At 40.4% G+C, this 25,882-nt stretch overlaps 1 protein-coding gene across 1 annotated transcript in view; it reads right to left on the reverse strand.

The window, feature by feature from the left end:
- Positions 1 to 25,882, reverse strand: part of MYO3B (myosin IIIB) — a 275,064-nt gene that overhangs the window by 233,660 nt on the left and 15,522 nt on the right. The window contains exons 4-10 of the mRNA XM_069575180.1: positions 14,266 to 14,362; positions 13,184 to 13,300; positions 12,594 to 12,698; positions 9,875 to 9,958; positions 8,868 to 9,070; positions 4,064 to 4,162; positions 3,617 to 3,731 (exon numbers count right to left, since the gene is read on the reverse strand). Coding sequence (XP_069431281.1) covers positions 3,617 to 3,731; positions 4,064 to 4,162; positions 8,868 to 9,070; positions 9,875 to 9,958; positions 12,594 to 12,698; positions 13,184 to 13,300; positions 14,266 to 14,362 — 820 coding nt within the window. The remainder of the gene's footprint in view (positions 1 to 3,616; positions 3,732 to 4,063; positions 4,163 to 8,867; positions 9,071 to 9,874; positions 9,959 to 12,593; positions 12,699 to 13,183; positions 13,301 to 14,265; positions 14,363 to 25,882) is intronic.

A 25,882-nucleotide genomic window follows, 5' to 3' on the forward strand; every position in this document is an offset into this window, starting at 1 on the left:
AGGCATTCTTCCTTACAGGCTCTTTACTCAGTTTCCTTTTCAGAGGCTCCCAACATTCGTAACTTTAAAGTCAATGGTTGCTTAAAAAAATTTTTGTTTTGCATGTCAATCATACATCAATAAAGAGTTTTTTTTTTTTAAGTCAATGATAAGTCCTATTGTCTGTCATTAAGGCAATGGAAATCTCAACACCCTCAATTAACACTTTAATATGTACCCCTCTAGTCTGTCCTTAGCAGCATTCTCCCAATCTGTTTTGAAGAAAGGGAAAAAAATATTCCCTAATCTCAAAGGCTTCTCCCTAACCTCTTCATCAAGGGATCTGCAATAAATGTCCAATTTTGACCTTCACAAATAACCTGCCAGAAAAGTGTTCATGTACTTATAAACTTATACATTGAAACATGTATACTATCATGTAAGAAACAAATCTGTTTCTGTATCCTGTTCGATGCAGGATACAGGATGCTTGGGGCTGGTGCACGGGGATGATCCAGAGAGATGATATGGGGTGGGAGGTGGGAGGGGGGTTCATGTTTGGGAACTCATGTACACCCGTGGCGGATTCATGTCAGTGTATGCAAAACCAATGCAGTATTGTGAAGTAAAATAAAGTGAACATAAAAATTAAAAAAAAAAACCATGTCAGGAAAAAAAGAAAAAGAAAACGAAGATCATGGCATCTGATCCCATCACTTCATGGGAAACAGATGGGGAAACAGTGGAAATGGTGTCAGATTTTTTTGGGGGGGGGCTCCAAAATCACTGCAGATGGTGACTGCAGCCATGAAATTAAAAGACGCTTACTCCTTGGAAGAAAAGTTATGACCAACCTAGATAGCATATTCAAAAGCAGAGACATTACTTTGCCAACAGAGGTCCGTCTAGTCAAGGCTCTGGTTTTTCCAGTGGTCATGTATGGATGTGAGAGTTGGACTGTGAAGAAAGCTGAGAGCCAAGAATTGATACTTATGAACTGTGGTGTTGGAGAAGACTCTTGAAAGTCCCTGGACTGCAAGGAGATACAACCAGTCCATCCTAAAGAAGACCAGTCCTGGGTGTTCACTGGAAGGACTGATGCTAAGGCTGAAACTCCAGTACTTTGGCCACCTCATGCGAAGCGTTGACTCACTGGAAAAGACCCTGATGCTGGGAGGGATTGGGGGCAGGAGGAGACGGGGAAGACAGAGGATGAGATGGCTGGGTGGCATCACTGACTCGATGGACATGAGTTTGGGTGAACTCCGGGAGTTGGTGATGGACAGGGAGGCCTGGCATGCTGTGATTCGTGGGGTCGCAAAGAGCTGGACAGGCTGAACAACTGAACTGAACTGAACTGGATTCATATGCCAGTAAGACAAGCATAATATTAAACAAAAATAGTATGGTTTAATCCAAAAATAAGAGTAGAAAAGCACTGATCTTCATTACAGGGTTTTAGGTATAACCACCTCTGCCCGCCCCCACCCCCTGCCAGCTGCCCACAGGGATTTCATTGTTACTGGAAGTTCACTACCAGTGAAGTTTCTTTACAATAAACCTAGGTTCAAGGGTTCTTTCCAATATTTTTGGCTCTAAGGGTTTGGGAAAAATTTAAAGGCTTCCTGCAGGGAATTAGTGACACTGTAAGAAAGGACAGGGACCATAATTTTTATTAAATTGACCAGTTCGTTCAAGCTCTGTCTACAAATACCCCTAAGAAAAACTTAAGAGAAAGTTCTGTTATGTCAGTTGTTTAGCATCTGCTTCCTGACTACAGTCAATTAAGTCTTTCTGACTTTAGTCCAACTACTTTGAGTTTACAAACATAAAGCAAACTGAGTTAATTCAGCAAAAATAGGTTGTCTGTAGAGATACAGACAAAGATACAACAAAAGAAATCAGGATAAGAAAGATCCAGCCCCTTCCTTCCATTTCCAGGATTGCTGACATAAACTGTGTTTATTTCCAGCATGAATTAACATGGAACATAATGAATACACACACACATACATATAATCACAGTCTGATTATTCATTTAACAGTTCAGACCAGACATAAACTAAAAACATTTACTACCTTTTGTTTCTGTATTTTCATAGCTGTTCATGCAATCATTCATCCATTTCTACTAGACTTTACTCCCATAGGAATTTGGGATAGCTTACTTCAAGGATATACACTTAGCATATTTAGTTTCTTTTGTTTTTAATTTTCTTATCTTAAAACATCATCTGTTTTATTATTATTTATACCATTAGGACAGGGCTGATATAATAGCCTTTCCTTTAGAATTGGCATCAATCTTTCTACAATATTCTACAACCATTGTTGTACTTTTAGAAGCAAAATACTATGAACCCTACGACTGACCTCTCTATTGTTCCTGTGCCCTTTAAAGAAAGTATGCCCTTAACACTTCAGCATGAGCCAGGTGACTTTAAATGGCTCTACTGCCAAGTTTTGACTCTTCTGGTGACGCATCTTTGATAACAACCAGCTCTATAAATTAACAACCATAAAGGTCCTTTAATAATACGGGAACCTGTTTAATTGCTCTCCTCTAAGAAGCCAAGGGAAATATATTTCTATTTGTATCTGACCTTTGGGATTTTCCGCTGTCAGTTTAAAGTCTGTGGGAGGCTGACAGAAAAATTTAACAGCTAGCTGGAAAGAAGAAATGTATTATTATAACTAAAATCAACCAAGCTGGGGAGGAAAGGGCTGGCCAAACTCCTTGGATTACAAAAGCAATCTTTTATCCAGAGTGGCTGTCCCAAGCTAACTCAAGTGTCTTGTAATCTAATCCCTGAAGATTTAAACATTTTCACCTATCTCCTAATCATTCACCTCCTTTGTTGGAAAGGCAAAAGAATCTGTATATTTTACAAATTTGATGGCAAAAAGCCCAGAAACTATGACACAAATGTATCACAGAGTATTATTTGAGCCTAGGGTAATAAATATTTTCTGTCACCCCCAGTATATATTTAATAGAGACAGCCTGTATCTAGTATGATAAAGGCAATATAATACTTAGAACTATAGCTAATAATTGCAATTCTGCACCATGGAGAAGAAAGTGACTGCAAGAAAGTTGAAAAGGTCTAATTTGTCTGAGGCACAAGCAACTATTTACACAAATATCTTCCTGTGGCTTGGGGGTAACCTCCATATTCTTATACTCCTATTAGACAATTCACTCCAATGTTTGGAACAACCCCAGCTCAGAAAAGGGCAGTGTTGTTTTGGTGTTTGTTATCAAAGCTGGAGTGAATTGATGACAGAGGTAACAATTCACAGGTATTTGGCATTGACAAAAGTACTTCTATATCATTTTTTTATTTTTATTTTTAGTACTTCTACTTTAATGTTCCCCTCGGATCTTACTAAAATGCAGATTTTGAGTTAGCTGTCCTTGGTTAGGCCTGATGATCTGCATTTCTAACAAGCTCTTAGGTGATGACAATGTCTCTGGTCCTTGGGTCACACTTTTAAGTAGCAAAACCTTATAACATGACCAGCATGGCATTTGAAAAGCATGGGTACTGCCCCAAGTTGGAACTTTCAGGTCTTCATTCTCATTGACCCAAGAATATGAACACTTGAGTTTCTTTTTGTCCTGGCAATCACTTACCTTGTCAGTGAATCCTATAATCCTGAAGCAATGCTGAATTGCTTCAAACTGTCTTCTGTAGGACTCCTTGGAAGTTATGTCATGCATCACCCTTCCAGTTTCATCAGCTATGTACCTACATGGAGTATGACCGCACAGAATGAGTACTGACTTGGCAAATGGCATCCCAAATACCAGGGTATCATTGGGCTCTTCTTTGCAAGAGCATTTCCTTACAGTCTAATACTGTGATGAAATAATGGTGTGCATGGCTAAGTAAAATGCCTGCAATTGAGTTTTTAAGCTTTCTAGAAAATGCAAAGGGAAATAAAGTTCCTGCCATCTCATGCGGGCATTTTGGCTAAAGAGACTGTGTGTCTAGTTAGGAGAATGGCTCCATTTCCAAGTTTTGTCAATTGCTAATTATATATTCATTACAAATTAACAACTAAAACCCCTGAAACTTACCTAGGAGGCTTTTCCTCAGGAAGTCGGAACTCAGAAAGTTTCTTTTGGTGATAAAGACCAGCATAAATATAATAAAATATGTGAAAATTTTTCTCCCCTCTGGAAAAAAGTAGGGACGGGACATTGTTAATAACATATCCTGGGCTTCTCTACTTGATGGCTTTTCCCTTCTATGCAAAATATTATTCTGTAGCCAATTTGCATTCATAGGCAATTAATATGCTACATTCCTGGAGAAGGAAATGGCAGAATACTCCAGTATTCTTGCCTGGAAAATCCCACAGACGGAGGAGCTTTGAAGGCTATAGTCCATAGGGTTGCAAAGAGTCAGACACCGCTGAGCACACAGTACAATATGTTACATCCCAAATACAGAATAGTAATGGGGAGAGGATTAGGACAGCAATTTCCACAGTGTCACACATTTATATTTATACAGAAGGTTTTAGAGAATGGAACATTTATAGGGGGTAACAGCTCAGGTTACTTATGTTTAGAGATCTTTCTATTCCAGACCAAATAACTGTGCATCTGTGACACACATCTTGTTTGAAGCCCATGTTGCATCAGAGACAGTGATATCCAACTTACAAAGATCACCCAAACTCCCTACTTCACTGAAGCCCAAGACAAGAAGCAGCTCACTAGTAGTTCAGCAAGTTAGGGAAGGGCACTGGTCCCAGAACTAAGGTTTCCACTGTCTCAAACTTGTATTCTTTCAAATACAGTCCAAAAATGGCATGCATCATCTACCCAGTCTCGTGGAATGTACCTGTTTTTAGGCCACTCTGGCCAGGGTGGGTGCTGCTGGACTGTGGTCTCTATGGTCTGTGGACTGCAGTCAGCTTATGATGAGACAAGAAACTGGAAAGTCTGTGTCCAGACATTTTATAGTAAGTGGTATTTCTATGATATCTGAGAGTATGATGATTTTTCTGGTAATACACTTCAATTATATTTTACAAAAATAAAATCACAATTTATCATGAACTATTAAAAAAAAACCTAGTCTTTCAACAAAGATAGTTTGAAAAGTCCTTCTCTCTATCCTTACTTTCCTTTGGAGGTCAGTCTCTTCTGTTGATGCCCTAGGATTTTCACAAATCCTCACCTTGGCCAACGTAGCTCTGTGGAAAGAAATCTTATCTTCCTTCTACTCCTTGTCCCTGTCTGTGACATGGGCCCCACACTTTTCTTCAGTTTCTCCTGGATATTATCCTGAATATTCTGGCCTTCCTCTACTTGATTATTCTGTCTAAGCTCCCCTGGTACATTCTTATCTCTACCAGCCGTTCCTCACCCCTATTTGTTCACTCAACTAATAAACTTACTGAGTGCTGAGTATGGCAGGCACTGCACCAGATGCCAGGGATATGGGACAGAGGATTCCTGCTCTCTGGAGCTTCCTTCTAGTGATGGACAGAGATGAATCAGTATGAAAACTGGTGATAAGGACTTTGAAAGAAACAATCAAAGGGCTGAGACAAACAACATTCGCGGATGAGGGTCACTTGTGCCCAGTGAAGGGAAGGACTCTCAAAGGAAATAACATGAAAATCAAACTTTAAAGTGTGAGAAAGGAGTGGAAGGAGCTACAGGGAGAAGAGCGAAAGCATTTCAAGGAGACAGAGGAGCACGTACACAAAGGCTCTGAGCATGATATCCATGTAGGGACCAAAAGTCTGCTGGTTGAGAAGCCGGTGGACAGGTGGGCAGGGCCAGCCCACACAGGCCTTATCAGGCTATAATGAAGATTTTGTTGATTATGCAAATAGAATTCTTTGAAGTGTCTTAAACTGTAAATGTGAGACTAGATTGTAAGAAGTTAAGATGGGTGCAAGGAGACCAATTAGGAGGACTTGGTGAGAGAATCCTACTACACGCCAGAGGAGAGCAGAACCAAAAGATCAGATGAGCAGGACTTACACAAATCCCACCTTCTTCTCATCCAATGTCTTCAGTCTATTTTACCCACCAGTGCTATCATATTGACTAAAACTAACAGCAATAATAAGTTATGGGTTATTAGGTACCAGTTATTCTATATTTGGCAAAAATCACATATCATCTCATTAATTATCCAGCCCTGTGAGGTTGGCTTTGAAAGTGAAAGTATTAGCTGCTCAGTCATGTCTGACTCTTTGCAACCCCATGGGCTGTAGCCCACCAGGCTCCTCTGTCTATGGAATTTTCCAGACAAGAATACTGGGGCGGGTAGCCATTCCCTTCTCCAGGGGATCTCCCACACCCAGAGATTGAACCTGGGTTTCCTGTATTGAAGGTGGATTCTTAACCATCTGAGCCACAAAACGTTGGCTTTATTATGTCTTCTTTTGCATATGAGGAAAGTAAGCTATAAGGATAGTTCTATTAATAAGTGACAGAGCTGTGATTAGAACCCTCCTTACATTCTCCTTGTAAAAGACCACTTTACATTTGAACACAGAAAACTACAATTTCCATTGTCAGAGGTAGTTTCCTAAACTTTAAAATAACCCTAATTTAGAAAGAAAGAAGCAGGGCACCTCATAAAAATTAATCAAGACACCACAGGGAAACTAAAAATGACTGATCCTATCCTTTCGTGCATTTGTTTAATTTTCAAGTCAGTGCCTATTTTGTGAAGGGACTGCATGCATCTGATAAAAGAAGATGCTGGGGTTCTGAACCTAAAACAAGTCCTGTGGGTTCCACTTGCACAGCCTCTCTCAGATTCATCGGCTCCCCTGCTTCCCCATCGCCACTGCTACCACCTCAGTTCAGGCTAACAGTCTCTCTCAGGTTGATCTGAAAACAGCCTCCTAGCGGTCTCAGTGTAATAGTACTTCTTGCATCTTCTCCAATCCATTTGCTCCACTGAAGCCAGAGCCATCATCTCATCATAACAAAACCCAAGCTGGGTTTTGTGACTCCCCTGCTTCAAAACGTTTAATGGCTTCTTTTTATCTTTAGAATAAGGTTCAGAAGAATTGTCTTTAGAATAAGGTTCCTCAACCCGGCTTCAAAGCCCTGCATGATCCGGCCTCAGTCTTGTCTTTGCTCCTCTCTTCCCCCGCCCCTCCACTCCTGTCCCCACCCCATCTCTTTGGCTTACTTCTAGAGACCCTCAGGGCTCAGATTAAATGTCTCTCACACAGGAAACCCTCTCCTCCTAGGCTAGGCTATTACCCTTTCACCTGTTTTACTTTCAGAGTGCCTTACATTGCTTCCTGGTACCTACCACAATTGTTATGCATTAAGCTTATTTATTTATTTTTGCTTCATGCCTGTGACCCTTCCTGTGCCTGTCCCTCTCTCATCCCTGATCCACTCCAAGCTCCAAGAATACTAGGACTTTGTCTATTTTGTTTACTCTTGCAACCCCAACAGAGAGCACAACACTAGCATGCAGCAGGAATTCAATAGACAGTAAAGGCGTAAATGGAGCCATGTTCCTGAGGAAGTCTGACGTCCTCTAACAGTAATAATAATAGGAAGAGAGGCTAACTCTCTGATAACATGCACCAACCCAGGCACTTTTAAAAGTTCTTTTACATAAACAAAGTCACTAATTTTCATGGCAAACTCATGAGGTAGGCTCTAGGAGCATCTTCATTTCACAGATGAGGCTCAGAGAGGTTAGGTGATGAGAGCGTTAATTCTTAGGTAGCTTGACAAGGAGTCAGGGGCCCTCGAGGAGGAGAAAGGGATAAACCTTTTCTCTGTATTGCTTTGTCTTAATCACATAAGACATTTTTTCTTAAACTCTGAGTTATTATGACAACAATCTTTAAGACTAACTTTCTTTAAGCCCAGAGCTAACGATGTCTGGGCTTAACGTCTGTCTGACTTAAAGTCATGTCTGACTCTTTGCGACCCCATATACTGTATAGTCCCTGGAATTCTCCAGGCCAGAATACTGGAGTGGGTAGCCTTTCCCTTCTCCAGGAGATCTTCCCAACCCAGGGATGAAACCCAGGTCTCCTGCATTGCGGGCAGATTCTTTACCAGCTGAGCCACAAGGGAAGCCTGAGAATATTGGAGTGGGTAGCTTATCCCTTCTCCAGCAGATCTTCCCAACCCAGGAATCGAACCAGGGTCTCCTGCACTGCAGGCAGATTCCTCACCGACTGAGCTATGAAGGCTAAATCTTCTTTAGAGATCATGAATCTGACATCGTTCTCCATAAGCTATCAGTGACATACCCAAGGTCACACAGTAAATGTCAGAGACAGCCTTGAACCAAGAGCAGTCCATGCTATTGACCACGGCTGCTATGCTGCCTTTTTTTTTTTTTTTTGCTGCACCATGCAGCTTGTGGGATCTCAGTTCCCCAACCAGGGACTGAACCCTCAGCAGTGAGAGCCAGAATCCTAACCACCAGACCGCCAGGCAAGTTCCTATACTGCTTTTCTTAAAACAAAATAACTTTTCCCTCTCTCAAACTAGGGGAAACTTAACATGTAGAATATTCTCAGTGTTTTGTTTTTTTTTTTAATAGACAAGCTCAATTTTAAGGGAACTAGTAATTTATAAAAGTAAGTGCATATTGTTAAATTCTACCTGGTATAACCAAATCCAGGGAATGGGCATACCTATCCCAAAGTAATCCCATCCAGCCCTTTCTACTGTGCTTGTAAACGTCTTTTAGGTTAGAAATCACCATTTATCCTTTCCTTAAATAGTTCCTTGCCTTCGGGGAGGCTGAGGGTAGGAATGGGGGCAGGGATACTAAGAACAAAGAACGGAATGTAGCCATAAAAATTCCCAAAGCCTCCTGTCTACACTGCAGCATAAAACCAGAGTGAGAAAATAGGGCACCTACACCGCCTGTTTTATAACTCTGGATTTTTCAAGGAGATATTCAGAGATTCTTGCTCCCATCACAGCTCCAGTTGGTGTAAACATCATTTCCAGATATTTTCCGAAACGGCTGGAATTGTCATTGATGGCAGTGCATGCATTTCCAAAGGCTTCCACCAGAGAGTTGACTTGCAGAATTTTTTCTCTCAAGGTCTGATTATCTGCCTGTGCCAAACAGAGAACAGTCCAGTGGAGTCTCCAGAAACTTACTCCAGTAGAGCTGCCACACACCCCTCCCAGTAAATAAAAATCACATTTATCTTTTGGGGAAAAACTCCATTTGGGAAATTAGCATCAACCACCAGCACTGTTTTCTCAGATAAGCATCTCCCCAGGTGCGTAAGTATCAGATGAGGCTAGGTTAGGTCAGTTTTTATGACCAGCCACGCTTCTCTTAAAATCCTTGACAGATAAAATGCCTAGAGTTTAGAAAGAATTTTAAATAGATTCCATCACTTTTCTCAGCTATTCATCATAATATTCAATAAACCTCCTCTGTAAAAAATACTTAAATTTGTTCTTAGTCTTATAATACACTGCTTATAAGTAATTGCTAGGCTATTTTTACAGCCATATCTTCAATGTCCATTTCACCAAGCTAAAAATTTCTATTTCCCTCAACTTTTGCTCAAAGATTTCTACTTTCCAGTCCTTTAATCACCTTAGTGACTCCCCCGATCCTGCTCTTTTAACCACTTTTACTACTTAATGGCTGTTTGTATTATACTGAGAACAAGAAAAGTTAATTGCCAAATCTAGTAAATTCGTGCTGGCATTATTTTCTTCACTACATGAAAGGAGGAGGACGTGCTGACATCTTACAAGGCCTAGCAATCAGGAGGCGAGCATAATAAAGATGGAATGTTTCCATGTACCCCCTAATAAAATCCAGTATTTCCATCATTTTAGAAATATGCAGTTACTCTGAAGGGACTTCAAGCCACAGTACAGAAAGTAGGTCATCATTACCTTTCCCAAGAAAGTCAAATGCTGAACGATCAGGTGGGCACTTTCTGTCTTCCCAGAGCCACTTTCTCCACTGATGACAATGCACTGATACAGAAAATGAAGTGTTGGTGAAGAATTCACAGCACAGTAAACATCTTGTGTGTTCAGCTATGATTTTCATGTAACATCCACCACTGTTCACCTTAACTCTTCCCTGAGCAATACATCTTAGGAATCTTTCCATTTCAATGCATTGAGAGCTTCTTTAACCTTTGTAGTCATTTATGGCTCCTCTGTACAGATGTACCATAGTCTATTTAACCAGTCAGAATGGATACTTGAGTTTTTTCCTATGTTCATTATATTTATGCAGGTTCATTTGTAGAATAAATTCCCAGAAATGGGGTTGTTGGACCAAAAGGTAAACACATTCATAAGTTTAATAGATAATACCAAATTGCTTTCCTAAGGACTGTATGAAAGTGCCTATTCTCCTTGCAGCATCACCAACTGGGTATGTTGGATTTCTGCTATTCTAATAGGCAAAACACTGTATCTCGGTAGAGTTTTAATTTGCACTTTTATTACAAGTGAGATTGGGCATCTTTTCATAAGTTTAATGTCATCCATATTTTCCTTTTTTGTGTCCAGTCTATATCGTTTGCCTTCTTTTTTTAGTAGTATTGGTCTTTCTATCAGTGTTTTCTAGGAGCTCTTTATGTATAAAGGAGATTAGGGGGTGTGGTATAAAAACATATATTGGGTATTTGCCTCTGGTTCTTGACTCTGAGCGCCTAAACTTTTGGAATGTCCTGAATGATAGAAGTGGTGGAGCATTCTTTGATATTCACAAACAAGTCCCTTTCAAGCAAATGTAACTGCTAACTAAGTGGTTCAAGGCGGAGCCCAGGACAGCTTCAGGATGGGGGCTGACCACCAAAAAAGATGTAGGGGGAGGGAACTTTCAGCCTTACCATTCCAACTTCTGGGGAGGGGAAAGGGGCTAGAGACTGACTGAGTCATAAAAACTCTTGAACAACAAGATTCAGAGAGCTTCCAGTGTGAATATGTTGCAGGCCTGGGAGGGCCCTGGGCCTAGAAAATGCCTAGAACCTTTGCACCATTTTCTCCTCTACATCTTGCCCTCAGCATCTCTTCCATTTGGCTGTTTCTGAGTTGTGTCCTTTATAAAAACCCAGTAAACACAAGTATTTTTGCGAGTTCTGTGAGTTATTCTCGTGAATTATCAAACCTCGGGGGGATTGTGGGAATCCCTAAATCTGTAGTCAGCCAGGCAGAAGAGTGGGTATCCTAGGCACCCCATTCACAACTGGCATTGAAGTACAGGTGGTCTTGTGGACTGAGCCCAGAGCTTGTGAGGTCTGTGCTAAATCTGGATAGCTAGCATCAGAACTGAATGGAACTGAATTGTTAGACATCTGGTTGGCATCAGGGAATTGCAGAATTTGCTAGTGTTGGTAGAGACACAACATTTGGTGTCAGAAAAAAGATAACACAGTGGGATAACTTCGTAACTTGGAAAACACATATATCTCCCTTCATTTACTCCTGTCTATGAATTCTGTGGACATTTCACAAATCTCTGGGAAAGGTAATAATTTGGAGAAGCCAAGTTTTAACCCATATTTAATCCATGTATTCCATTTTATAAACTGCACTATTAAAATTTCAAGTGTTTCTCAACAAATCCAAAACTGGACTTCACAGGTCTCAGGAAATATATACATTGTGCTTCTCTCATAAAAATTTCTCATGAAATTAGACTGTTTCTATAACAGAATAAACACACAAGGGAAAAAATATTACAAGTAAAGGAAGGGCCAAAGGTTGGATATGCCACCACTGTGAACTGGAGGTCCAGACAGTTAAAATTTATGGGCGAGCTTTGTGTTAATAGCATTGAGTTTAAGATTTGTGCAGTTTTTCCCCAATTCATCACAATTTCTTAGCAGCTAAACAGTGGGTACGTGACCATTATCAGCCTGTGTGCAGTATTTCATACGAAAAGGACTGGACCATGAACTTTCTGAACTCTTCCTAGGAAAGAACTTAATTTCTGTCATTCTCCATCTTGTTTTTATTACAGTCATTACCATGTCATCAGTTTTGTGTTAGCTCTATGTTGTCATATTAGAATTATCTTATTATATTTTAGGGATTCCCTGATAGCTCAGTTGGAAAAGAACATGCCTGCAATGCAGGAGACCCCAGTTCAATATCTGGGTCAGGAAGATCTGCTGGAGAAGGGATAGGCTACCCACTCCAGTATTCTTAGGCTTCCCTTGTGGCTCTGCTGCCAAAGAGTCTGCCTGCAATGTGGGACACCTGGGTTCGATTCTTGGGTTGGAAAGATCCCCTGGAGAAGGGAAAGGCTACCTACTCCAGTATTCTAGCCTAGATAATCCCATGGACTCTATAGTCCATGGGGTGGCAAAGAGTTGGACATGACTGAGTGAATTTCACCTTCCTTATTATATTTTACCAGGGAAAATGAGTGTATTTGAGGAGGATGTCTCACATTTCTTGAAAAGGGTTTCTACATTAGTTCCTCTAGTTTGTCACTATTCCTGTCCCACTGAGCTACTATTTCATTGCCTATTTCCTTGAGTCAGTATCAGCAACCAGAATGGCAAGTTTTTAGGAAAACTCAAGAGCTGCAAAGGAGAACAGAAAACATCCTACTGTGGGACTTGGTGGGGAAGGACAGTTAAGTTCTTACCTGGTCTTTGCTGAAAGTAACCATGCACTGGTAAGCAGCATCTGCTGATGCAAATATGTGGGGGGGATTTGAGGCACGTTTCACTCCATGATACAGTCTGGAAAACTGAAAAACATTAATTTAAAGAACTCTTCTAATGTTCCAATACCCTTTGCCCATAAAACCGAGGCTGTGTCACTTTTCAGGGGGAATTGTGGCATCAGAGAGGCTGTAGAGCAGAGTCTGTGGAGTCTACAGGCCTGACTTCAAATCCCAGGCTCCATAGCTTGTTCAAGGACACTAACTTCACTGTGTGAAGTCTCCTCATCTGACAAATAGGCTTACTAATAGTACCCGTCATGCAGGGTCATGAGAAATATCCAAGGCAACCCAATGCCTGGTATACAGTAAACACTAACTGAATGTTAGCTGTTATCGTTACCTCTTAACTTAAAAGTCACCCCCAAAATGTACGAACTTTGTTGCACTGTTATTTTCAGTTTGGGGTATGTCCACCCATGGTATTTTTTCTCACTTTTTCTCCCTTTTCATTTTTCCTTGAGATTTCAAATTTCCTGTTAAGGAGCCACATGCTCAAAAATATTCCTTACCTGTGGAGAGTATATGCTTAGATTCTGGAAGGGGTTTAAGGCAATTAAGATATCTCCAACATATGTGTAAATAAGTAAGTCCACATAACGCTTCTGCAGCTGATGAATAATTGTATCCTAAGAAGAGGATAAATAGTACTGAGAGTGAACATTATTTCTAGTCAAGGGAGAGATATTAAAAATAACAAGTGTATTCTTACAAGAATAATTTTCTCCAAAAGACTATTAAAATAGTCCATTTACATCATACCTTATTGATTAGGACCCTAATGATCCTAAATGCAGATATTTGCCTTGAAAGAAGAAAAAATTAGGAATATACTAATTAGAAGAATTCAGCCCATTTAGGGCTTGCTATAAAGCACTGACATATCAGACAAGAGTTTTGTTACTATGAAAAAACTGTTTGACTCCATCCAAATGTTCTATTCAGAATTCGATTTAATAGGCCATTCCTATTAATAAAGTACAGATAAACTGTAACTTCATTTTTCAAAGCATTACACTAAAAAATTTATGTGGTGGGAATGTAGAATTGAACACTTTTATATCACACTTTAGTGATTCATACATTGCATTTAAGGGTCCCCAGAGTTAGAAACAGCAGAAGCAGGTCCAATGCAATTAACAGCTCTATTAAACATGCATATTTTAAATGGGGATTATCACAATTTTCAAATTTGGAATTCAAGCTATATTAGCTGCACTATTTCCCTAAGTGAAGCTCTTCTTTACGAAGAACAAACAACTGTTTTAGTTTAAGGGTTAAATTGCACTGTTCTATAAACAGAAAATAATTTCAGCTGATATAAAAACAACTTTTAAGCCTGCAATATAAAAGCCTTCACGGGAAAACTCCAAATCCTTTTCTCTTCATCATTTAGGACATTTACGGGACTATAATGAACACAGCACAACACGGGATCATAGTCACAGCAGCCAAACATCCTTGAGTTTCACCCCAGGGCTATACAAACAAAGTCTCAAGTGACCTTAGGAGACCATGGTCTACAACAGAAAGATCAGACCAGTCGTGTGAAACAAAAGTCCTTGGTGAAAACTGCCTATTAAATATTTAGTACCTCATCCAGGACCTCCATATTGACCAAGTCATCCTCAAGGCAGTATTTTTCAGCATCTTCCACATGATAGGGTCTTTTGGTGTGCATCCTTTCATGCCTAGAGTTTATCCAGAGAATATTAGTACTAAGGCAGTAAAAAATATATCAGAAACTAGGCCACAAGAACAATTCAGCCACTGTCTCATCACACAACACGTTCAGAGACTTCAGAGAAGGGACAGGAAGAGCAAGCCTAGTCCAGGCCCCCAGCCCTCTCTCATCACTGCAGAAATTCCAGGGGAAAGAGGTGCTCCAGCATCCAAGCCTTCCGCTGCCGTGAGGAGCACTGCCAAATGGGCCCACATAATACTCATATCTGCTTTTCTTAAATGCCAACCACAGTACTTCCTCACATTATTTTCTGTTCAGCATCAGACACATAATTCTCATTAAGGAACTTCCCTTGAGGTTCCCTCTTGCTTCTACCAGCACCACTCCCCGTTTTCTGGGGAATTTTTAAAGCTACAGAAAACTTTAGAGAATAACATAGCAAATACCAATGATAAAGAAACACTCATATTTTGTTTGTTTTAAATCCCTCTGTGACCCACTCCACTTTCCTCAGTTCAGTTCAGTCACTCAGTTGTGTCTGACTCTTTGCGACCCCATGGACTGCAGCATACCAGGCCTCCCCGTCCATCACCAACTCCTGGAGTTCATTCAAAATCATGTCCATTGAGTCAGTGACGCCATCCAACCATCTTATCCTCTGTAGTCTCCTCCTCCCGCCTTAAATCTTTCCCAGCATCAGGGTCTTTTCAAATGAGTCAGTTCTATGCTTCAGGTGGCCAAAGGATTGGAGTTTCAGCTTCAGCATCAGTCCTTCCCATGAATACTCAGGACTGATTTCCTTTAGGATGGACTGGTTGGATCTCCTTGCAGTGCAAGGGACTCTCAAGAGTCTTCTCCAACACCACAGTTCAAAAGCATCAGTTCTTTGGTGCTCAGCTTTCTTTATAGTCCAACTCTCACATCCATACATGACTACTGGGAAAACCATAGCTTTGACTAGACAGACATTTGTTGGCAAAGAAATGTCTCTGCTTTTTAGTATGCTGTCTAGGTTGGTCATAGCTTTTCTTCTAAGGAGCAAGCATCTTTTAATTTCAAGACTGCAGTCACCATCTGCAGTGATTTTGGAGCCCCAAAAAATAAAGTCTCTCACTGTTCCACTGTTTCCTCATCTATTTGCCATGAAGTGATGGGACCAGATGCCATGATCTTAGTTTTCTCAATGTTCAGTTTTAAGCCAACTTTTTGACTCTTGTCTTTCACTTTCATCAAGAGACTCTCTAGTTCTTCTTTGCTTTCTGCCAGAAGGGTCGTGTCATCTGCATATCTGAGGTTATTGATATTTCTCCTGGCAATCTTGATTCCAGCTTGCGCTTCATCTAGCCCAGCATTTCTCATGATGTACTCTGCATATAAGTTAAATAAGCAGGGTGACAATCTATAGCCCTGACATACTCCTTTCCTGATTTGGAACCAGTCTGTTATTCCATGTCCAGTTCTAACTGTTGCTTCTTGACCTCCATACCGCTTTCTCAGGAGGTAGATCAGGTGGTCTGGTATTTCCATCTCTAAGAATTTTCCACAGTTTGTTGTGATCCACACAGTCAAGGGCTTTGGCATAGTCAATAAAGCAGAAGTATATATTTTTCTGGAACTCTCTTGCTTTTTCAATGATCCAGAGGATGTTGGCAATTTGATCTCTGGTTCCTCTGCCTTTTCTAAATCCAGCTTGAACATCTGGAATTTTGCAGTTCACATACTGTTGAAGCCTGGCTTAGAGAATTTTGAGCATTACTTTACTAGCGTGTGAGATGAATGCAATTGTGCAGTAGTTTGGGCATTCTTTGGCATTGCCTTTCTTTAGGATTGGAGTGAAAACTGACCTTTTCCAGTCCTGTGGCCACTGCTGAGTTTTCCAAATTTGCTGGCATATTTAGTGCATCCCCTTTCCTGAATGACCAGTATTTGGTGGGTATTCTTCTTGTCTATTTTAAAATACTGGTCATATACTGATATTTACTTATGAACAACAGAGATTTTATATGTTTAATTATAAAAATGATATCATACTGTTGGTTTCATTCTTCAAATTTCCCTTTTTTCCATTCAATATCATGATCCCCCTCACCTCCCTCTATATACATCTAGAGAAAAAGAGAGCGAGAGAGAACTGTGATGATAGTGGGTATAAAAGGTAACAGGGATAGACAGACACACATACATAGAGACAGAGAGACACAAGAAACAATGGGGAGAGAGAGAGAGAGAGAGTGAGTGACCAAGTATCACTTTAATCACTGGGTAACTATGAACCCAATGATTTTTGGTACTGAAAGTAAAACATTAATACTACCTTTCTTACAGAAAGTACTATTTGTTTTTTTTTTAACTATTGTGATTCTCTTTCCATTTGAGATTTGCAAACTGAATTCTCAGGTTACTGTCTTCCATATGTAATATCTTATTCAGGGCCTTATATTTACCATTTCTTCATATACATTAAATACTACTGAAATGTAGTGATTGTGTATTTATACTTTATCTTTAGAATATGAAAACCTAAAAAGGTCCTTCTAGTCAAGGCTATGGTTTCTCCAGTGGTCATGTATGGATGTGAGAGTTGGACTGTGAAGAAAGCTGAGCACCGAAGAATTGATGCTTTTGAACTGTGGTGTTGGAGAAGACTCTTGAGAGTCCCTTGTACTGCAAGGAGATCCAACCAATCCATTTTAAAGGAGATCAGTGCTGGGTGTTCTTTGGAAGGACTGATGCTAAAGCTGAAACTCCAATACTTTGGCCACCTCATACGAAGAGTTGACTCACTGGAAAAGACTCTGATGCTGGGAGGGATTAGGGGCAGGAGGAGAAGGGGATGACAGAGGATGAGATGGCTGGATGGCATCACCAACTCGATGGACATGAGTTTGGGTGAACTCCGGGAGTTGGTGATGGACAGGGAGGCCTGCTGCTGCTGTTGCTGCTAAGTCACTTCAGTCGTGTCCGACTCTGTGCGACCCCATAGATGGCAGCCCACCAGGCTCCCCTGTCCCTGGGATTCTTCAGGCAAGAACACTGGAGCAATTCCTTCCCCAATGCATAAAAGTGAAATGTGAAAGTGAAGTCGCTCAGTCGTGTCCCACTCTTCGCGACCCCACGTATGGCAGCCCACCAGCCTCCTCCATCCATGGGATTTGCCAGGCAAGAGTACTAGAGTGGGGTGCCATTGCCATCTCTGAGGCCTGGCGTGCTGCAATTCATGGGGTCGAAAAGAATTGGACACGAGTGAGTGACTGAACTGAATATTACATCATATAAATATGGACCAATTTCTCTACCCAGTCTTATATTGATCAGCATTTAGGCTGATTCCAGCTTTTTACTATTATAAACAAAAGAGCACTCAGTTATCTTTATCTGCATCCCCTTGCATTTATTTGTGAGATTTTCTCCAGGGGCTGTTGTTCCCCAGGCATTTAAAAACTTCCTGCCTATTAAATTAAAAGTTACTTCCTGATCCCTATTACTGATAGATTTGAAGAAGGAATATTTTAAGCATGGTATTAGTCATCTCTAGTATTAGAACCAATTTTGCTGCTAATTCATATAAAGCTCCAAAGTGGATGAAGCTTAATTTTACTTAATAAAATCAAATTTATAACCTAAGCATTTAAAAATTGTTATTAAACAGAACAGTTTATTCATCTCTATTCTATCACATTAGTGATATGAAAGAAAAATTAGTTTGGAAAACAGCTTTTTATAGTAACTCAGAGCTGCTTCTATCTAGCGACTTTGCTAAGTAAAAAAGCAAGAAGGCCCATATTTCTGGCCAAATCCTCTTCACATTAAACCCAATCAGTTTTTTCCCTTAAAGTTCATCATAAAACCAAATACTGTAACATATTTTTAGTAAACTGATTAAATTCTCATCATATTAAATTCAGCTAGTTTACCTCCTTCCTAAATTTATAGCTTGCAATCATATGAAATAGGTTATGTTAGAGTTTATTTCAAGCATCTTTTAACAAAGAAAGTCAGGAATTTAATAACAAAGAAAGTCAGCCCTGATTCCAGAATAAGGACTCTCCATTCTCTCCCCGTACTGAATGCAAGTAAATATGTTGGACACAGTGCGTGGTATTCTGAGAGGTACATGGTAACAGGCTGATGGAGGGAATCAGAATTCAAAATATCATTGAATAAAATGCCAAGTTTCCTAGGAATTTTTTTTCTTCCTGTAACTCCTGACCTGAACTTGAAGTCAGCCTGATCTGCATACAGGGATATCAGTCTTCACACTGTGTGGCATTTTTATAACCAACTAATAATGGAAGCACTGACAAACCTCATTGCAGTATCACAAATAAATAAACTCTACTACAAAGTCCTGACTTTAGCTATGAACATGTACAACGCAATATTGAAGGACTGAAACTATTATCTTCTGAACTCGTAGAGTTAATCTATACGCCAATCTATCTGTCTCACAGATTTAACCTCCAGGAATTACGCAGATGCTATCTGCAAATATGAGCTTGATTCTCATAAAATCTCCAGTAATATTTTATAAACAACAAAAACCTTTTAAAAGATTTAACCTGCTGTCATTAGCAATGTATGACCTTTTCTCATGTGTATAAGCAATTAACTTCCCTAGAATTATTTGCTCCCAACATTGAAACTAGCAATCTAGAAGTTGATGTAGATGCAAGGTATTTCCACTCTGATAAAGGCCAGTTCATTTTCTCAACCAGGGGGAAAAACATATGCCAGCCCTATCTCTATCTTCCTCATCTAGTGTTCCTCTGAAACTGCTACCTGCTTCATTTTCCTGCTTTGGATACAGGAAAGGTTTGGAGAGAATAAAGAGAAAAAATTATTTACTCCAATTTTTATCTTTTAAAATTGACATTATCCTAGATTACTTATTTATTCAAAGTGTTACACAGTTTTATATTTATGCATTTTTAGTTGAACTTATTCAAAATAAACTTGGTTTAATTGTTTTAACAGTTTTCTTGAGTTAAATAATTTGTTGTCACTGGTTAACAGATGACACCACCCATATGGCAGAAAACAAAGAAAACTAAAGAGCCTCTTGAGGAAAGTGAAAGATGAGAGTGAAAAAGTTGGCTTAAAACTCAACATTCAGAAAACAAAGATCAAGGCATCCAGTCCCATCACTTCATGGCAAACAGATGGGAAAACAGTGGAAACAGAGACAGACTATTTCGGGGGGCTCCAAAATGACTGCAGATGGTGACTGCAGCCATGAAATTAAAAGATGCTTGCTCCTTGGAAGAAAACCTATGACCAACCTAGACAGCATACTAAAAAGCAGAGGCATTACTTTGCCAACAAAGGTCTGTCTAGTCAAAGCTATGGTTTTTCCAGTAGTCATGTATGGATGTGAGAGTTGGACTATAAAGAAAGCTGAGCGCTGAAGAATTGATGCTTTTGAACTATGGTGTTGGAGAAGACTCTTGAGAGTCCCTTGCACTGCAAGGAGATCCAACCAGTCCATCCTAAAGGAAATCAATCCTGGATATTCATTGGAAGGACTGATGCTGAAGCTGAAACTCCAGTCCTTTGGCCACCTGAAGCATAGAACTGACTCATTTGAAAAGACCCTGATGCTGGGAAAGATTGAAGGTGGGAGGAGGAGACTATAGAGGATGAAATGGCATCACCGACTCAATGGACATGAGTTTGAGTCAACTCTAGGAGTTGGCAATGGACAGGGAAGCCTGGAGTGCTGCAGTCCATGGGGTCACAAAGAGTTGGACACAACTGAGCAACTGAACTGAACTGAACTGTCAACTTAAAATTTCCTTTAAATTCACATGCTCCACCTAGTGCCTTACTTGAGAATAGCATCTACTATCAGTTGTTGAACACTTCCTTATTTAATGTGAAAATTACAGATTTCCAACTGTATCCAACTCTGGATCTAGTATTCCAAAGTTTAGAGGGATGGAGAGATAGATAAATGGTGGATAAAGTAAACAAAGGGCTTCCCTGGTGGCTCAGATGGTAAAGCATCTGCCTGCAATGCGGGAGACCTGGGTTCAATCCCTGGGTCCTGAAGATTCCCCTGGAGAAGGAAATGGCAACCCACTCCAGTACTTTTGCCTGGAAAATTCCATGGATGGAGGAGCCTGGTAAGCCACAGTCCATGGGATTTCAAAGAGTCGAACACGACTGAGCAACTTCACTAAAGTAAGCAAAAAGTATTCTATTAAACTAAGAGTTATGGTAAGGAATTACAGTTTTGATGATTTAGAAGACATTTTCAAAATTCAGTTTTTTGCCAGATTTTCTGTCAGTTTTTATGAAGCCCTAAGCACATTGTCTGCCACGCCTGGATTTCCAGATAAATGGAGTTTGGGGGTTAAAGCTTACAGAAGATGAGATTCAAAGCTCTGGTTTAGGCTGGTTCTCAGAGTTTGTGTTTCGTATGGTAGTGGGGGAGGTAGTGGTAAGTAGGGTTGACCTAAGGATTCAGGGTTCAGAAAAAGAAGAAACTGGTATCTGAGTCCCCAAATCAAGTAATGTGGGAATGAGCGAAAGTCTGAAACATCAAGTCTAATGAAATAATCACTGGATCTGAAGAGTGGGTGAGACAGAGCTAGAGGTGGAGGCTAGGAGCTCCTCTAAAACAAGAGTGGGCACAGATGGGACATAGGATGGAGGGATTTTTTGGAATGCCTTAGGTCCAGCTCATGAGGAGGAAAGGAGCTGTAGAGGGTATGAAGCTGACTCAGACACTGAGAGAATAAACCCTGGAGTGCTGTTGCCATCACTATAATTTAATCTCTATATCTGTATTAGGTTAAAACCATTTCTGTGCGTTCTCTTTAATATCTCATCACTGACCTGTAGACTTCTTTATTTGAGCTGTTGGCCCTATGAATAATATTGATAACATAACATATATTATGTCCAAAAGTGACTATTTAAACCCTTGGCCTGTTCCCGTCCATCAACTCTGTGGAAGCAGTAACTTCAATGTAGGTAGGTCTAACCGGGCTGCAAGAGCTTCACATAGGTGTGGCAGGATACATTCTTCCCTCCACCCCACTATGTAAAAAAACAAAGTGATAGAAGGAAGGCCTCTAAATTACAACTGAAGAGTAGGAAGTAAACAAAATCTTTTAGCCTAATAATGACAAGGGAATGTGCTAATTAGAGGTTAAACTCTGCAGTGAAAAATGCCTGATTGTCTTTTAGACAGCTGTCCTACGACAGGAGGACCACTGCGAAGGCCACCTCTATCTCCACCCCTCCACACTCAGGATCAGAGCCCTACCCTCCATCCAAGAGAGGAACCAGTAGAAGCGAAAAATGACTAACCCACTTATCAGACTCCAGATAAGTAAGTAAAATCTGTTGGGGATGGACAACAACATGAGTAAGGGAGAGGCTTGGACTCAAAGGTGGTGGTCCTCAAGAGTCTAAGACCAAGATTCTGTGGCTATATGCAAAGCATAGGGACATGCTGAAAATTTGGATACATTAAGAGAAACCTTTCCTTTATCATCACATTCAGTGGCTCTCATATAGTAAGGAAAATGTTACTCAAAGTGGGGATAGAGTACTATTATTAGTGATGTTGAATATTTCTTCCAAGTCATTATTTCCATTTCAGGATATCTCCTGATAACAGGATGGATGAAAGAAACTTTTGACTATAATTATTTAATCATGGACCTAGCATGAGAAAAGTAATGGCAGACCATCTAGGTGTACCATTATTTTTTGGTACACCTAGAGGGCATGGTAACCCACTCCAGTATTCTTGCCTGGAGAATCCCCATGGAGAGAGGAACCTGGCGGGCTAGAGTCCATGGGATCACAAAGAGTCGAAAATGACTGAGTGACTAAGCACATCTAGGTGTAACTTCATCCTGTTGTTTAGTTGCTAAGTTGTGTCTGACTCTTTTGTGACTCAACAGGAAACAGGAGATGGCAAGAGTGAGCACTGACATTTTAGGAATCGGTGAACTAAAATGGACTGGAATGGGTGACTTTAACTCAGATGACCATTATATCTACTACTGTAGGCAGGAATCCCTTAGAGGAAATGGAGTAGCTATCATAGCAAAAAAAAAAAAAAAAAAAAGAGTTGGATGCAGTACTTGGATGCAATCTCAAAAATGACAAAATGATCTCTGTTTGTTTCCAAGGCAAATCATTCAATATCACAGTAATCCAAGTCTATGCCCCGACCAGTAATGATGAAGAAGCTGAAGTTGAACAGTTCTATGAAGACTAACGATCTAGAACTAACAGCCAAAAGAGATGTCTTTATCATCACAGGGGTCTGGAATGCAAAAGTAGGAAGTCGAGACAGCTGGAGTAATGGGCAAATTTGGCCTTGGAGTACAGAATGAAGCAGGGCAAAGGCTAATAGAGTTTTGCCAAGAGAAAGCACTGATCATAGCAAACACTCTCTTCCAACAACACAAGAGAAGACTCCCATACATGGACATCACCAGATGGTCAATACCAAAACCAGATTGATTATATCCTTTGCAGCCAAAGATGGAGAAGCTCTATACAGGCAGCAAAAACAAGACCAGGAGCTGACTGTAGCACAGACCATGAATTCCTTATTGCCAAATTCAGACTGAAGTTGAAGAAAGTAAGGAAAACCACTAGACCATTCAGGTATGACCTAAATCAAATCCCTTATGATTATCCAGTGGAAGTGAGAAATAGATTCAAGGGATTAGATCTGATAGACAGAGTGCCTGAAGAAATATGAACAGAGGTTCATGACATTGTACAGGAGACAGGGATCAAGACAATCCCTAAGAAAAAGAAATACAAAAAGGCAAAATGGTTGTCTGAGGAGGCCTTACAAATAGCTGTGAATAGAAGAGAAGTGGAAGGCAAAGGAGAAAAGGAAAGATATAGCCACTTGAATGTAGAGTTCCAAAGAATAGCAAGGAGAGATAAGAAAGCCTTCCTCAGCAATCAATGCAAAGAAATAGAGTAAAACAATAGAATGGGACAGTCTAGAGATCTCTTCAAGAAAATTAGAGATACAAAGGGAATATTTCATGCAAAGATGGGCTCGATAAAGGACAGAAATGGTATGGACCTAACAGAAGCAGAAGATATTAAGAAGAGGTGGCAAGAATACACAGAAGAACTGTACAAAAAAGATCTTTATGACCCAGATAATCACGATGGTGTGATGATCAACCTAGAGTCAGACATCCTGGAATGCAAAGCCAAGTGGGTCTTAGGAAGCATCACAACAAACAAAGCTAGTGGAGGTGATGGAATTCCAGTTGAGCTATTTCAAATCCTGAAAGATGATGTTGTGAAAGTGCCTCACTCAATATGCCAGCAAATTTGGAAAACTCAGCAGTGGCCACAGGAGTGGAAAAGGTCAGTTTTCATTCCAATCCTAAAGAAAGGCCATGCCAAAGAATGTCCAAACTACCACACAATTGCATTCATCTCACACACTAGTAAAGTAATACTCAAAATTCTCTAAGCCAGGCTTCAACAGTATGTGAACTGCGAAATTCCAGATGTTCAAGCTGGATTTAGAAAAGGCAGAGGAACCAGAGATCAAATTGCCAACATCAACTGCATCATCAAAAAAGCAAGAGAGTTCCAGAAAAACATGTATTTCTGCTTTATTGACCATGTCAAAGCCTTTGATTATGAAGACCACAACAAACTCTGGAAAATTCTGAAAGAGATGGGAATACCAAACCACCTGACCTGCCTCTTGAGAAACCTGTATGCAGGTCAGGAAGCAACAGTTAGAACTGGACATGAAACAACAGACTGGTTCCAAACAGAAAAAGGAGTACGTCAAGGCTGTATATTGTCACCCTGCTTATTTAATTTACATGCAGAGTACATCATAAGAAATGCTGGGCTGGATGAAGCACAATCTGGAATCAAGATTGCCAGGAGAAATATCAATAACCTCAGATATGCAGAGGACACCACCCTTATGGCAAAAAGTGAAGAAGAACTAAAGAGTCTCTTGATGAAAGTGAAAGGAGAGAGTGAAAAAGTTGGCTTAAAACTGAACTTTCAGGTAATGATAACCCTGTATGCGAGAGAACAAAAGAGACACAGATGTATAGAACAGTCTTTTGGACTCTGTGGGAGAGGGAGAGGGTGGGATGATTTGGGAGAATGGCACTGAAACATGTATAATATCATATTAGAAATGAATTGCCAGTCCAGGTTCAATGCAGGATACAGGATGCTTGGGGCTGGTGCACTGGGATGAACCAGAGGGATGGTACAGGGAGGGAGGTGGCGGGGGGGCGGGGGGGTTTCAGGATGGAGAACACGTGTACACCCGTGGCAGATTCATGTTGATGTATGGCAAAACCAATACAATTAAAAAAAACAAAACTGAACTTTCAGAAAACTAAGATCAGGGCATCCAGTCCCATCACTTCATGGCAAATAGATGAGGAAACAGTGAGAGACTTTATTTTGGGGGGGCTCCAAAATCACTGCAGATGGTGACTGCAGTCTTGAAATTAAAAGATGCTTGCTCCTTGGAAGAAAACCTATGACCAACCTAGACAGCATACTAAAAAACAGAGACATTACTTTGCCAACAAAGGTCCATCTAGTCAAAGCTATGATTTTTCCAGTAGTCATGTATGGATGTGAGAGTTGAACCATAAAAAAAGCTGAGCACCAAAGAATTGATGCTTTTGAACTGTGGTGTTGGAGAAGACTCTTGAGAGTCCCTTGGATAGCAAGGAGATCCAACGAGTCCATCCTAAAGGAAATCAGTTCTAAATATTCATTGGAGGCACTGATGCTGAAGCTGAAACTCTAATCCTTTGGCCACCTGATGGTTAGAAATGACTCATTTGAAAAGACCCTGATGCTAGGAATGATTAAAGGCAGGAGAAGAAGGGCATGACAGAGGATGGGATGGCTGAATGACATTACCGACTCAATGGACATGAGTTTGAATAAACTCCAGGAGTTGGTGATGGACAGGGAGGCCTGGTGTGCTGTAGTCCACGGGACAGCAAAGAGTCAGACATGACTGAGCAAGTGAACTGAGCTGAACTGGACTACAGCCCACCATGGTCCTCTGTCCACCTAATTTCCCAAGCAAGAGTACTGGAGTGAGTTGTCATTTCCTTCTCCAGAGGATATTCCTGGCCCAGGGATGGAATCCAAGTCTCCTGCCTGGCAGGCGGATTCTTTACCACTGAGTCATCTGGGAAGCCCAATACCATCCTACTGAGAGCCAAATATGAAAGAAGTTACCACCTAGATAACTCTAAGTATATTAGTTCTATCTTGATCTGAAATTTAAGCTTATATGTATCAAATAAACATTATAATACACAGATTAAAAAATACAAGAATTAGTTGGGTGGAAATTTATAAAGTGTCACCCCATTTTTTCATTTAAACATAGTTTTGACCATAATTCCAACAAATCAGCATCTTATTAATTATATTAAATGAATTTGACATAGCTACCTTCTCCAGGCAGTAAGAATCAGTGACAGCAACAGAAAATTAAATATCAATTCACTTAGTTATAGACAGACGG

The sequence above is a fragment of the Ovis canadensis genome, chromosome 2, assembly GCF_042477335.2.
Source record: "Ovis canadensis isolate MfBH-ARS-UI-01 breed Bighorn chromosome 2, ARS-UI_OviCan_v2, whole genome shotgun sequence".
Classification (NCBI taxonomy): Eukaryota; Metazoa; Chordata; class Mammalia; order Artiodactyla; family Bovidae; genus Ovis; species Ovis canadensis.